Source organism: Mugil cephalus, chromosome 3 (genome assembly GCF_022458985.1).
Source record: "Mugil cephalus isolate CIBA_MC_2020 chromosome 3, CIBA_Mcephalus_1.1, whole genome shotgun sequence".
Classification (NCBI taxonomy): domain Eukaryota; kingdom Metazoa; phylum Chordata; class Actinopteri; order Mugiliformes; family Mugilidae; genus Mugil; species Mugil cephalus.
In genome coordinates, this window is record NC_061772.1 from 6,131,509 (window position 1) to 6,147,161 (window position 15,653).

Genomic DNA, 15,653 nt, shown 5'->3' on the forward strand with positions numbered 1-15,653 from the left:
CTTTCCGCTCCTGCTTCACAGACGAGCTCAGGTTTCTGAGTCAGACTCGGAGCAGCTCGGGATCACTTGTAATTCCTAAGTTTAGAAAAAAAGATTTTTTAAAACGCAGTGACTTGACGCATGTAATTACTGTACAAATTTCAGCCCTTTCTCAAGAACTCCTCTCAAAGCCTTTCAGTGTTATTTTTCTAACCCCTAACACACATGCAGAGTATTATGCACTTGATATTTTTGGCCAGGTACATCCCTGCTTCCTCTATACTTAGGATCAAAAGAAACAAAAGTTTAGTTTCCTCACAGAGAATTTCCTCTTTGCTCTGTTTATAGCTGGTCCAGAGGATCAATTCCATTTACTGCACTAAACGTGGGAAGAAGAGGCTGAAGAAGCTGTCCATGTCCAATGTTGAGACTGCATCTTTGAGAGGTAAGGGTTTTCTTTATTCCCTTAATCCACTGGCCAGATGAGTGTGTAAATATTTGTGTCTCAGCCGCCCACACAGAATTCTCACTGTGTCCCTCTTGTGACATGAACGCATGTTTGTGAAACTGCCCTCTGACCCATGGAAAACCTTCTTGTCTGTGTAATGTCTGCCTCTAGATGACAACAGCGAGAGTGAGAGTGACTCTGATGACAGGTTCAAAGGTGAGTGACAGCTTTCACACTGCCCTGGAGAGGTGCTATATTTCTCTTAGCTCTTTACTTTTCTCTTGGAGGTGTTTCTCTCTGTTCAGAATTTAGCAAGTGACCCCGGCTCGACCGGCCAGACCTCAAAAATGCAACTGAAACATTTGCCGTATTTGCAAATTGTCACTAGAACATACACCATTCATTACATGTCTAAATGCAATAAGAGGAATAAACTGATTTAGTCGGGGTTTCACCCTGTGTTCGACTCTAAAGTTTCATAGTGTTGGTAAATATGTGCAATAATATAATATTTCATTTCCTGACAGCCTGGAGCTAGATACCACGTGAGCTTTGGATTTTTATGCTGTACCATGAATCTTGTGTGGATGATGTTTGTTTCCCTCCTCAGCTCACACCCAGAGGTTGTTAAAACTACAGTCCATCCTCCGACGAGCCCCTAGCTACCGTACACTGGAGCTGCAGCTCATTGAGTGGCAGGAGAGAGAGCTCTTTGAGTACTTTGTGGTTGTTTCTTTGAAAAAGAAACCCAGCAAGAACTCCTACTCCCCTGAGGTCACATACCAGTTCCCCAAGGTAAAACTCATAACTGAATCCTGCTGCTGGTTCCACCTGTTGTACCTGGCATGGGCTGAATTGTTTTTACACATCATGCACAAATTAATGTGTCAGTGCACCTCAGATATTCACAAGGAACTGTGTTAGGCGTATCAGCTCTGGAGTCAGATACACTGCACAGATACAGATCAGGCATAACATGACAGGGCAGTTTAGGAACAAGCACAAAAACAAAACATGAAAAACAGCACAAGGTGTTGACCTGGCCTCCAAATTCACTAGATCCCAAACTGATCAAGTATCTGTGGGATGAACTAGAATAAGCCTGATCCACAGAGACCCCTCCCCTGAACCCAACACAGGAGACCTGCATGATATTAGGAAGGTGGTCATAATGTTTTGCCTGACTGGCGTATTGCACTGTTGAATGTTTTCCAAAGCTGAAGTGGTTTCCACCACATCATCACTATAATTTAATGGCTTTTAAACGTGCTTGCTGTGAGTGTTATAAGAGTTATTAGAGGCCTTTTCCCCACAGTTATCATAAAATAATTTAAGCCACAAATACAAATTCACACTGTGAGGGCCTTTTATTAAGTTAAATTTTCAACAGCAATGTCCACAAGACACTAAATGTATTGTTGGTTTAATGAGGAGACTGGGGGGAGCAAAAGTTTAACCTTGAATGGGAGAAACATTAGTCTGGATATTTATAGGTCACTCAGACATCCTTGGGGATTTTTAAAAAGGGATGAGAGTGTCATCTGAAGGAGAATGAACTCCTCTCCTCTCCTCTCCTCTCCTCTCCTCTCCTCTCCTCTCCTCTCCTCTCCTCTCCTCTCCTCTCCTCTCCTCTCCTCTCCTCTCCTCTCCTCATCACAGCTGGAAAGGCCCACCAAGCAGATGAGGGAGGCAGAGCAGAGGCTCAAAGCCATTCCTCAGTTCTGTTTCCCAGATGCAAAAGACTGGAGTCCTGTCTCAGAATACAGCAGGTATGGTCGGGAACCTCCCACATAGGATCAAATTCATTGTACTGCAGCTGCAAGGGATTTAATACATCTAGTTTCACTATACTTTCTGTGATGTGTATATTGACCTTTTTGTGTAAAATCAATAGGTTTTAGCTGTTACAATATGCAATATTGACAAAAGTGTGAAATATGATTATTTCAAACTTCCATTTCCCCATATTCTGAAACTACAGTGTTCTTATCAGTAATTATTTTCCGGCGCAGGTTATATTTCAAACACCTCCACCCTTTTTTTCTTTTTTTTTTTTTGCCAGCGTGTAGGAAAATAAACATTTATCTACCTAGTGCACCTGCTACACTATTGCATAAATGTGAAATGAGGCCAGGGCCAACAGGAAAGTGCTGTGCAGTCCTAATTACGTCCTCTGCCTGATCCCCTCGTGTGTGTACATTTGTTTCGTCTACAGCGAGACCTTCTCCTTCATGTTGACTGGAGAGGACGGCAGCAGGAGGTTTGGGTACTGCAGGCGCCTGCTGGTGAGCCACCGTTCAGTTCCTCATCATCTACTCCCTGTTCACACCCTGCTGAGCCCCGTTTGTTGTGACAGGCGTTCCTATTCGAACGTGATGCAGTCTTCCTGTGGCGCTGTTAACGTGTTGCATCAACATGCGCTGTGGTAACAGGAAAGGAATCATTAAAAAAAAAACAACAACAAACAAAACAGTACAAAGCTGAACTGGGCGTGAAACCCTTTTTAAAAATCTGTGGAAAAAATATAGATGCTGAATAAGATTGTCCCACTTCCTGTTGTAGCAGCAGATCCGCTTCAGTGTAGAAGAAAAAACAAGTCTGAAATGATGAACATCTAAACTACACATAGGAACGTGGATTTCTGTCTGCTATAAAATGCCTGAAAGTATATAAAAATGTATTGTGGTCCTATATTTAATTACATTTATAAATCTGTCACCATAAATGCATTTTTAATTTGAAATAATCACATGTGAATCTTAAAATATGGAAATAACTACGTATTATCTGAAAAGTGCTGATGGTGATAGTTAGAAGATGCATAACAAAAATATCCTAATTGAGGATAATAACCCAGCGCTCAGTTTCTCAGTAGAGGCAAGACAAAGAGAAACCATGAAAAATCCAAACTTTGTCATTCTGGAGCGTTTCCTCTCCATAATGAGGCTGGGGAGGGCTTTGAAGTGAGCTTCCCATTTAGTTTGTGGGTAGAGAGCATGACTGTGTGGGATTCCGCGAATGTGGTGGTGATTTTGTTCACCATTCGGTATTTTGGAGTTTATGTTACTGCAATGTGTATGCAATTCTTTGTCTGACAAAAATGTTCCCGACTCCGCTCTCAGTTGCGCTTGATGTGCTCTGTTGATCTGGGATTCCTCCTGACAGAAACAGATTTTAATGAAAGTACTGTCGAGAGAGAGAGAGAGAGAGAGAGAGGTGAGCAGCTCCCCTCCAGTAACTTTGTTTCCTCCCTGCTGTCTGTCCAGCAGTTGGCAGCAACCGAGCATTCCTGAGGACTTGAATCAAGCTCCACATAGTTGATTTAATCATCCATTTGGAAAAGCGGAGGAGAAACAAGAGGAGAAAATTGTATACCTAATATGGACAAGTGGATTGGCGTTGAGTGCCTGTATTTCTTTTGTGTCTACGCTGTTTGAGCGTCTGTGTCTGTGCCTCCGCCGCTTTGAGGCGCATAATGGACTATGAGAGCACAGAAGACGGTAGATATGATCAGCAGGGCCAGATAAAGCACCTGTGTTTAGAAAGGAGGTATCCACATGAAAGCCTTTCACCTCAGATTGAATTAAAGACTTCCGCTACAACTTATCTTCGTGCTATGTTATCGCTGTGTGCCCGTCGTGATGGCATTTCCATGAAACTTCATACTGTATATTTGAGTTCATATTTATTTTACACACCGGGGTATTCAGCCTGAGAGCAGAGAGGTATAAAGTGACTCTGTAGGAGTCTGAAGACTAGCCCTAATGAGATCATTATTTTAGCTCGGGCTTTGCAGACTACAAATCTCCAGAAGTGTTACAAATTGTTGTGCTTGAATGATGTGAACGGTTACCAGGCAGAGAGGCTCAAACAAAAGGGCAGCTGCAGTAAGGGATATGCATGATCCAGAGATTTGGAGGCTTGACTTAGCTAAACGTCCTCATGTTATGGCCTCTGCAGTTTCAATTTATAATCCGCTTCTTACACTGTACGTACCCTAACTTAATGGAAATGTAATCCTATACGGCTCGTTGGTTTTCAGAGTATTTGTGTATGTATCTCTTCATGTGCAATCAGTCTGTGTTTTTTTTTTTTTTTCTTGCAGCCGACTGGGAAAGGACCTCGCCTTCCTGAGGTGTACTGTGTCATCAGCAGGCTGGGCTGTTTTGACTTGTTCTCTACAGTGAGTTCAGTCTTGTCCTCCAGCCCCACACACATGCATGCGCGCACATAAAGAGAAAGCCAGCTACAGCCTGCTAGCTGTATGTGGTGCTGTAACTGTGGTTAACCCGTTTCACAGCTGAAGGAAATGACTTTCAGCAGAGCCTCTATGCCTGTTCATGGGTAAACCTTATTCCGGTCTCTGTGTTTTTCATTTCCCAGAGTGATTGTTTCCTTTACGTTTGTCCCACTGCTGCTAACTCAGAGCAGAGCAATCACTCTGTTTCACTTTTTCAGCCTTATCTGATTACTTTATTAACTCAAAGTGAGTGAATCCAGACTGTTGAAACAAGGCGGCTGCTATATGACATGAAAATAACACAGACTCAGACACTGTGCATACACTATGTGCTGTAATCATTGTTAAATAAGTAGGGCTGTGTGTAACCCTGGGAGACTTCATGGGAGCGGTTTGATGAAAAACCTGAAATCTGCATTTATTAGACAAGTTAAAAAGGAATAAATCCACCACTTAGCACTTAATTTATGAACAACTTATTACCAGTGCCAAAGATTGTCTAGTTTTTAGTCATATGATATTTTAGGACCTTCAGCACGTACCAGAACAGAAGATAGCAAGGGAACGGTTCAAATGTCTGAACTCTGAGAACAGAACAGCAGCAAACCTCTGATAAAAAAGAAAGGAGTATTGCTTTCATAATTGCTCTCACGATAAAGGGGGATGGCAGAGTTTGATTTCACATGGACTATGTGTGAGAGGGAGACACACAAACACAGAGATGGAGAGAAGTGGGATGATATCATTTCAACTTTCCAGACAGGAGGCAGTTTGGACCAAAACAGTCAGAAAGACACACTGGGTGGAATTTTCCAATCACAAAAGCATGGAAATAGATATTTTTCAAAACAAAAAATGAGCTCTTGACAGCTGTAAGTGCTCAGATACATAAAAAAATATTTCAATGCATTGTCGCCATTGTAAATAATCGTGGAGCTTATTTGATTTGTGCACAGTTGAGGTTTATTTAGCTGACATATTTAAAGAAAACTGTCTTTTTCCCTTGCTCAGATCCTGGATGAGGTAGAGAGACGGAGAGGCATCTCAGCAGCACTGGTCTATCCCTTCATGAGGAGTCTGATGGAGTCGCCCTTTCCTGCTCCAGGGAAGATTATCAAAGTGAAGACCTTCCTGCCTGGCGCAGGAAATGAGGTCAGAGTTTCTGGCAAAGCAAAACACAACTGCTTTGTTTTTCGCTGCTTTGAGTAAACCAGACCTGATGCGTGGTTCTCTGTCGTCCTGCAGGTCATCGAGCTGAGGCGGCCTACCGACTCCAGACTGGAGCACGTGGACTTTGACAGTCTGTTCAGATGCCTCAGCGTACGGCAGGTGATAAGAGTCTTCGCCTCACTACTGCTGGAACGCAGAGTCATCTTTGTGGCTGATAAACTCAGGTCAGTTTTATGCCACTCTCAATGCTCTGAGTCATGAGTTTCATGTTGTGAAATGTTGTGATGTAGTGGATGATGTAGAGGATGATGTAGTGGATGATGTAGAGGATGATGTAGTGGATGATGTAGTGGATGTTTTCATTATCTAAACCCTCTGTAACGATTACGGAACAAGAATACAGATTATACAGATTATGTTATTGACAGTAGACAAGTTGTTTTGTTTCAGTGTGTGAAATTTGCTCATTAAGACTTTTTTACTGTTTGAATATATAATTAAAAAGACTGTTTCAAGACATGAAATATGCATCATATATTTAGGTGCACTGATCAGGCATAAGATTATGACCACCTTCCTAATATTGTGCAGGTCTCCCTAAAGCAGTTGTGACCCATCAGAGAATGGACATGGTCCTTCTGATGGTGTCCTGTGGTGTCTGGTAACAGTATGTTGTTAGTGGGGGTCTCTGTGGATCATCTCACAGATACTTGGTCAGTTTGGGATCTAGTGGAGGCCAGGTCAACGCCTTGTACATGTTTTTTGAGTTGTTCCTAAAAGGTTTTTGTGTGTTTGTGCATCAGGCTGCATCCTGCTGGGGATGGCTGTTGCCATCAAGGAGTGTCATTGCTATGGGGTGGTGGGGGTGGGGGGGGGGGGGGGTCTGGTCTGGTCTGGTCTAGGTGATTGGTTCATATCTAAGTAACATCTACATGAATGCCAGGTCCAAGAGTTTCCCAGCTGAACACTGAATTGTCACAAGATGGTCGATGTTATTCACTTCTCCCGTCACTGGTTGTAATGTTTTGGCTGATCTGTGTTTTTTATAGAAATGTAGCATGTTGCCATAAATATTTTAGTGTCCACACCTAGGAAAACCTAGGTACTGGAAAGGGGTCCCATGACATACTGGCAGCTCGAGTGTGGTACTGACCAATTCCACTGCTAATAACTGAATGGCTATCATGAATGCAGTGACCATGACGACAACTAGTACGATTGTATAGACTGTCATCGGACTTTGTTGTGTGAGCTCTAGTAGCTGTGACGTCTGTAGAAGATCTGCTTTTCAGAGGAGTTAAGTACAATGTACTGTATTGAAAAGGATAATTAGCAGCTTCGTCTAAACTGTCCTGCTCATGAACAAAGCAAAGCTCTGACTGGGCGTGACGCAATTAGAACAATGTTTATTGAACACCCTTTGGTTTTTTTGTAACACATGTAGCGGCATGATTGATGAAGAACTGCACTAAACACAGTGAAGACCTTGAAAGACGAAAAATTCAAACCAGCTCTTCCAGTCAAAACTGCTTTAATAAAGCTGGATGTGATGATTTGTGAGCCTTGAGTCGAGGGCTTTGTATCAAGGCAACCGTATGCACAACTAATCATGTGATCACATGAGTTCAACTAAATCTGTGGGGAGAAATGTGAGTCAGATTGTGGTTTGTGATTCTACCCCAAACCATCGTCATATGATCTTCTGGAAAGATCGCCCACCTCTGTTTCCAGGCCTCCAAATGTTCTCAAACTGAGCAATGAGAAGAGTTTTAATTACACTGAGGTCCTGTCTGCAGTGACTCCACAGATGCACCATCTAGTGAATATTCATTGTGACGTTTTATGTTGAGGTCAGTCAGCCAGCTGCCAGTTTTGATACCACAGTTAAAGTGGATCACACCAGTTAGAGTCCCTGCCAGAGAAGAAGAGGGTGGAGCTGATAAGAAGTGAAGAGCCTCCAAGGACTCAGTGTCCCACTCTGTCCTCTCACCGATGACTGGTACTTTTTGAGCGTTGGAAGCATGGGTGGATAGGGAGGAGATTTGAGTGGAGAAGTAATCTCTCCATGTATCAGAGCCCAGTTTAAACAAACATCAGTGGGGGCAGTGACTGTGAGGGAAGGAATGCACTTCCTGTGTGCGCGACTCTGCCCTGTGTGATCTGTGGCTCAACTGTCACTGTTTGACTTACGATGCCACGTTTACTCCCTGCGTATGAGCGACCTCGCTCTCTGTGTCCCTGGAGAAAATGCATCTTAGCTGCTCATTAGCAGAGGTGATAACATCAAGGAGTCAGTGGGTGGGACTCACGAAGGAGCTCACGACACAGTATTAACATGACGTGTTGCCCAGTAGTAGAGAAATCCACAATGTCGTGACATGGAAATAACGTACCTGTAGAGACAAACATACAGTAAAAAGGGCTGAAATGAGAAACTAGTTGCAGATGTGTTTGTGATTGCAGACAAATTCATTCATTCATGGTTTTCAAAGGAAGAAACATTTTCTCTCTTACCAGTCATCATATCCTTCCTCTACGACCACCACGGTACACACGTTTATCATTTTTAAGTGAAATAATTCAACAACTAATTGTTGTTGTTTGTTTGTGTGTTAGATTGTCATAAAATTTGGCCATTCTTATAGCTCTCAGGATGGTTTCATTTCGTGTTGTTCATGACCGAATACCTACAGAACTAATGACATCCCCATCTGTCCCAGCACCTACTTTGTGTTTTCTGCTAATTACCAACTGTTGGCATGATAACATGCTAAACCAAGACTGTGAACACCTGCCTCAAATGCAGACTGGCAGATGGTTAAATTACTGTGAAGTGGAAAATCTGTCAAAATGTCTGCAGTGGAGGTAATACACATGAAGTAAATATGCATTCAGTGTTTCCGATTGATGCCTGTAACAGTATAATCTTCTGCCATGTGTGTGTTTGTGTGTGTGCTGTGCATGTATGGATTCAAGTGCATGCAGGGCTCTGGTGTTATGGTACATTTTGAAAACCAGTGACAGGGCCTCACTGCAGCATTAAGGCACCCATGATAAAAGAGCTACTCCCTCTGGGGCTCTGCCACATAATCCATTCCCAAAATACCTCAGCAGTAGAGCACGATGTATGCTTCTTCCCACTGAAATGTATATCCAAAACATGCAGGAACTGGGAGGAAAAGCCATTTTAGGCAACTCTGGTTACACAGAAACTTTTTGTTGTTTTTTCCAGAGAGAGGTACTTCATCTACATAAAACTCTGCTCAAAAATGAAGCAATGATCCGCTGTCTGGTGCCTGTTATAACAACAAATTGGAGCCCTAATCTGATAAACTCATCCTCAGCTATGTCACTTTGTAATTGTTTAACTCGACTGACCTGCGCAGGCTGAAGGAGGTTCGCTGTGTAAACAGTCAGAATCCAAAAAAAAAAAGTTAGCAAACTAACTGTGCGATGCTATTATTCATAAGCATTGCACAGTTTTACTGCATATTGGATCTAAATTGCTTTTCATATTGGATTACATTGTCAAGAAAAATATTTCTCCGCCGCCTTGCTTTGGAAAAAATCTAATGAATAAATCCATTAATTTGATTGAAACTAATGTTTGTGCTAACCAAAAAAATGTGTCACAAAACACACACAAATTCAAAATCTTTCCTGCACTATTTCAATTTGTTTTACTGCCGTCACGTAGTACGTGGCTACCGAGAAGCTTTGTTTTTTGTAATTTGGGGATTGAGGCAGGAAAGAAGAAGAGAGGAGATTTAATGAAACATGAGAAGTCTGTGTTTGAAGAGAATGAGTGAGGGAGGAGGAGACTATCGAGGGAAACTTAACAATGGCTGAAAGCTTTTCTCATAGTTACGGTGAATTAATCAAGCTCACTTTTCAGTGGCACAGCAGGCTGCTTGAGTTTTGCAGAGACTCTCATCCCCTCCGTGTACAAAATGTTAAGTTTCTTGTGTTTGTTAAATACGAACTGTTTTTGTAATATTCCATTTTCTGAAAGTGATGCATCAGCAGTGTGGTCTGTTGCAGCTGCAGTTTTAGCATCGGCGGGGACTGTCCTCAGACAGGTAGAATTATTGGTGCAGCTGCAGGCGTTTTCTAATCAGCACCTACATTAGCTTGCTCAGTTTATTTAGTCCGTTTAGTGTTATTCTCAGACACTTTCTCTAACACGCTCTACAGAGCTGGTGCTAAGCCAAAACCACTTTCAGCTACTTGACCAGATTCTCAGTGTGGTATTAAACTCAGAGGTGGAGTGAAACTGACACTGTAAACATGTTTCTGTTTTTCAAAGAGTCTACAGAGATGTGGCTATTACCACGTGGATGTATACAGGATCCACCTATACATGCTCATCTTCTTATATACGCAGACACCTGCTTATATTCTGCTTATATTCTTCTTCCTCTCTATACAGATTCGATCACACTCAGGCACCATTGTGGTTTTAATAAGAACGTGTAATAGGGCTTTCATTCAAGAAGCCATTTCTCATTGTAAAAATTCTTCTGCTGTTGGACAGAGAGCTGGTTGCTTGAGACTCTTATAGACAGGAAGTGAGGGAAATTCATTTGGGGAATAAGGGAGCAAGCAGAGAACATTCTATAAAGGATAAAAATACACCACGTGCAGCTTTCCGTAGACGTCCTATAGATCTGTACACACTCTGCTGCCACTTTATGATTTCTAGTTGCAACACTGAAGAATGTATTTGTGAAGCTCTGCAGCACAGCTGGTGTCTGGCAGCTGTGGTTCAGGTTGCTCGACGTAGTCCTCTTTGTCCTCTGCCTGTGGAATCGGTCTTAGCCATGCCAGAACTGCTTGACACTGTGCAGAGCTGCATTTGATGATACAGGCTTTTTATCCCCCTCCTTCTTCTTCTCTTTCTCTCTCTTGGACACGGACGTTCATCCTTCTCCTCTGGGCTTCACAGACCAAGCCTGCTGATCCCATGTTTCCTGGAGTATCTGCCAGTTCAGCCCCGCACACATTAAGCCAGGCCTGGCAAGACCTGTGAGAGCTAATATGTCAGGATTAGCTCCCAAACCTCAACGCACAACAGCTCTGCACTGCCTTTGCACCTTCTTTTTCTTTTCCTGTCGTTCGCGTTGATTACTTTTAAATGCGGTGCTTTTAAATGTGTTGTTTAGTGTAATTCATTGTTTCTTGGCATGTTTCAGCCTTATTTTCCCAAACAATCAAGACGTGGATTTTTGCTCTGATTACTCAACGTGGCACAGAAACAATGAACAGAAGATTAATGTTGATGTTCTCCTATTTTGCAAAGAATGTCTGCAGACATGCAAGGATCTCAGGAGATAGTATTTTGGCAAGAGTGGGTGCTATAAGCTAAATATTATCCTCAACAAGCTAACGCGCTCACACTGCTGCCCTCCTATTATATTTGATAGCTATTAATGGACAGCGTGGCTGATGGGAATGCTGCTGTGTTTACACTTACTGGATTTTAAACCAACAAATTGAAAAAAAAAAAAAGTTTACGACTAGCCATCCAATAGTTATAACATGGACAACCTCTAGATCCACAATCTAAACCACCATAAAACATCAATTCAGTCTCTAAGCATAGCTATAAAAAGTCTGTACTGTCTTTACGGTGTTTAATTGTCCTAATGTATTACAAATAGTTGACATGGTGGCTAGGAAAAAAAATCTCTTCTTTATGGCCTGTGGATATCTGACATTGTGGTCTGTATCTAACAGGAATGTCCCTTTCTCTTTCCAAAGTTGAGTGGCAACCTCTGGTAGCGCCGAGTGTTTTCATTGCAAGTTCATTTTTTCCCAGGAGTGTGTGGTTGGAGACTGAGTGTAATCGATCCTTTTGGTATCAGTGGAGTGTAGGGCCATGCGTTGCCTCTGGCCAAGGTTTCTGAGATCTGTGCCCCATCACTCCCTGTTGGAACTCGTCAAACCCAGGAGATGGGATCTGTTAGGAATTATCAAGCCCTCCTCAGGCAAATGGAAATCAGGCTGGCCAAAGTAAAGTAAAGCTGCAAGTGCTTCATATTTTGAGTGAACTGGAAAAGGCCTAAAAGACAGAATGCTGTGGTTTTTGTAGCCTCCGGGTTTCGCTGGTGTAATTCTATTTTGCCCTGTCAAGAAAACGCATTTTAATCTTGGCAAATTGACTCGTGGGAAGTCGAGATGAAAAGGCTTGTGGCAAGCATGTAGCCCCAAAGAATATTATGGAAAAGGCGGTGGGAGTTTGTCATTTTTCTCAACACACACTGATTATGGTACTGATCCCACTTAACTGTACGTTGCTCCAACTTTAGTCAGTAAAGCTTCTCGGGGCTGAAACAGATTGAGGTCACATAAAAGGGAGTACGTTCTGTTTACTTGCCTGCTCTGTGTGCTGTTGATGACAACGACCGTGGAAAACATTCCTCATTAAAAGTGTATATATCTTCAATAGGATGTGTTGCATACCATGTTTGATCCCTGGTCTTGTTCTTTATCCATACTGATTTAGTGCTCGTTTGTGAGTGTGTGTGTGTGTGTGACTGGACCCACAGTTTATTTTCACTCTCTTTGTGTACGTGGACTGGACAGTATGTAGAAGACAGAGGGGAGGAGGGTCAGCCACTGTCAACAAGCGACGGATCGTGAGAAAGGCGGGCTGCTATTTGTGATTTTGATGTTATACCACAGCTGTCGGAGTTAAACCCAATTGCTGCTTGTTGCTATTGCGTCAACAAGCTTCCAGCTTAACTATAGCAACATGTCAAAGTCACGCCACCTCTGCAGACAAGAATAGAGTAATGTCACAATAAAGCATTTTATTGGGCTCCCCCTTGCTCACTGCGGTCTGCAGTAGATGGTGTTAAACTCTTAAGTGGGAGAAGTGGAAATGCAATAGATTAAGGCCTTCATTTGTTTTTGTGACGTGAAGCCTTTCAGAAGACTGTCTGCTGGAGCTCGGTGTACGTAAGATGAGCAGCTGGAAGAACAAAGAGTCAAAGTACAGGGTACTTAGCTGTGCTGTTACGCCTCATATAAAAGCAACTATTTCAGAGAAAATAGGATCAAATAGTCATTTAACTTGAGGAAAGAACTCAGTGATGGAAATACACTGTTTGTGCTTTAGTAGTTTGGTATGTGGCCCAGTTAGTGATTCAGTGAGAATGATACAAACATTCTGAAAAACTATATATTTTTTAACTTCGCATGACTGGAGCAGGAGATATTTTTTCAGGAAAATCTTTTAACCACACAGCCCACGTCCCCCCTTTTAGCTTTGAAAGAAAAATGTGACGCATGTTCCCCGTTTTGACAGTGTTCACATTAATCTGCCGTGGCGTCTGCAGAGTGTAGTTCTGAACATTTAAAGGTGATTGATGTGTGTGTGTGTGCCTTTTTCTCTCATTAACAGTACCCTGTCCAGCTGCATGCATGCAGTGGTGGCGCTGCTCTACCCCTTCTCCTGGCAACACACCTTCATCCCCGTGCTGCCAGGGTCAATGCTGGACATTGTTTGCTGTCCCACTCCCTTTCTGGTGGGGCTGCTGTCCAGTTCATTGCCTAAGCTTAAAGATCTGCCGGTAGAAGAGGTGAACACCCATCTTTTTTTTTTGTCTTTACCTCTGATAGTATTTCATTATCCCAACTCTGAATTTTACATTTCGGACTGATGTCTCCAACAGTTGATCGTAATGCCCCACATAGTTCTGTCTCTGTCTTCTTGTTCTTTTGTTCCCTGATCAGAACCTGTGTCTGTGAGGATTTAATTCTATTGGATTGGCTGATGAATTAAGACAATGCACATGCATAAAATGCTGTCATAATATAAAGATTCAAAACTAAGGTCATTTGTCTAGGTCATACTTTCAGTCATTAATTTCATGTGTGAGAATTAAATTTTCAACAAAAATGGCAAAAATTAATCTTGTTCCACCTCCTACACACACACACACACACACACACACACACACACACACACACACACACACACACACACACTCTCAACACACACACTCTCAACACATGACATGACCTCAAGTAGCTTTGGGATGGAGCCACTGGCCTCCTTCTGATTCTGATTCTACATTTAATTGATTCATATATCTTAAAACAAAAAAAAATCTAATAATGATATGCCCCTTTTTTCTTTTCTCAGGCTTTAATGGTCGACCTGGGAACTGACCGCTTCATCCGACAGGTTTGTCTTATCTCTTACCATCAACTGAACAGTGACTTCTGTGGCCTTAAGTGTCAATTGTACAACAATCGGAAGAAGATTTTCTTGAGTTACTTGATTTAAATACATCGAAGGATGTCCTGATGTTCTATGGCTTTAAGAGACCAGTTCCAGAGTCACAGTGTAATAGTAATCCTGACAGAGTAAGCAACAAAGCCAGAGTGTATCAGACTGAAGAGATAGACTGTGTTATTTCTTGTCTCTGAAGTTACACAGTCTCTCTTTAAAGAGGTTATAAAACATGCGGTTCTCTGTTGTAAGACTGAGCCTTTGAAACTTGTTCTCCAATCACTGTTGTTTATCACTGGTAACTGCAGTGTTTCCTATTGTTTATAGATGGACGACGAGGCCTCGCTGTTGCCACGGAAACTTCAAGCAGCTCTTGAGCAAGCGCTGGAGCAGAGGAATGACATCATCAACCAGGACTCTGACAGCGAGTCAGACGAAGGTGAATAAGTGATGCATCATCTCTCACTGACATGACAGACGTTAATTAGAGAAACAGAGTGCGCAGTAGAACATGTTCAGTCTGCGGGTCTGTGAAACTTGCTGGTAAATGATATCTTGTGTGCAGACTTCTCATCATAGTGAGTCATTAAGCCTCGTCTTAGGGGTGAGATACAGGTGTGTCTGTGAGTGAAAGTGCCTTTCCAGCTGGCTGGTTTTCATGTGCTCCATACAAGATTCATTTCTAAGCTGTATGGGGTGAAAACAAAACGACTCGCAGAATACCTTAAAATTTCTTCCCATGAAAATGAAATTACTATCATTATGTCTTAAATGTTCTGCATCTGTTGGTGGAAGTACAAGAGCATCTCCCACATGGGTTAGTCAAGTTCTGGTATTCTGACTAGGCTTTTTAAAGGTTCCTAGTAAAATAAAAACAAGAATCTAGACAGCGGTGCTTATGGTGCATCTGCTGAATGTCAACCTTTTTTCACGAGCATTAAAGAAGAATTTAAACAGTGGATTTTCACAATAATTCTGAACACAACAGTTACTCCTCTTCAGCTTAACTACTATGAGAGGGATATAATATAACTCATCAAAGGACTGTAGGAAATGAGCAAAAACGCCACTGCTGCAAGGTTAGATTTTTGATCTCTTTTAGCGATGCCCCATAGTAACAGCTCTGGTTTTCTTTCTTCCACAGAGTATAACTCCCTAAACAGCCTGGTGTCTGAGGCCTTCATCCGCTTTTTCCTGGAGACTATTGGACATTACTCTCTGTTTATCGCTCAGAATGAGCGTGGAGAGCGCGTTTTCCAAAGAGAGGCCTTCCGCAAGTCTGTGGCTTCCAAGAGCATCCGTCGCTTCCTTGGTGTCTTCATGGAGTCTCAGATGTTTGCAGGGTTCATTCAAGATCGGGAGCTGAGAAAGACGCGGGCCAAAGGTAGACTGTTGTTCTCTGAGTTCCTGTGGTTTGTATGAATGTTGTATGAAAGGCAGTGGGTCTTTGCCATGGGTCCCCACCCCTACACTCTCAGTACTCACAGTGCAACAGAAAGTATTGTACTTATACTGACCTCTAGTGGTTAAACATTTTTACAATGTCTCTGCTCTTCCTGGCAGATAAAGTAATTGTT

The 15,653-nt window shown here is 42.4% G+C and overlaps 1 protein-coding gene across 2 annotated transcripts in view; it reads left to right on the plus strand.

Annotated features, from left to right (window-relative positions):
• dennd2b (DENN domain containing 2B) overlaps positions 1-15,653 on the plus strand; it is a 42,778-nt gene that overhangs the window by 26,049 nt on the left and 1,076 nt on the right. For both annotated transcript variants that reach the window (XM_047580696.1, XM_047580695.1), the window contains exons 7-18: positions 328-424; positions 599-643; positions 1,038-1,222; positions 2,087-2,196; positions 2,643-2,712; positions 4,533-4,610; positions 5,679-5,819; positions 5,913-6,061; positions 13,243-13,420; positions 13,987-14,028; positions 14,404-14,515; positions 15,221-15,460. In XM_047580696.1, coding sequence (XP_047436652.1) covers positions 328-424; positions 599-643; positions 1,038-1,222; positions 2,087-2,196; positions 2,643-2,712; positions 4,533-4,610; positions 5,679-5,819; positions 5,913-6,061; positions 13,243-13,420; positions 13,987-14,028; positions 14,404-14,515; positions 15,221-15,460 — 1,447 coding nt within the window. The remainder of the gene's footprint in view (positions 1-327; positions 425-598; positions 644-1,037; positions 1,223-2,086; positions 2,197-2,642; positions 2,713-4,532; positions 4,611-5,678; positions 5,820-5,912; positions 6,062-13,242; positions 13,421-13,986; positions 14,029-14,403; positions 14,516-15,220; positions 15,461-15,653) is intronic.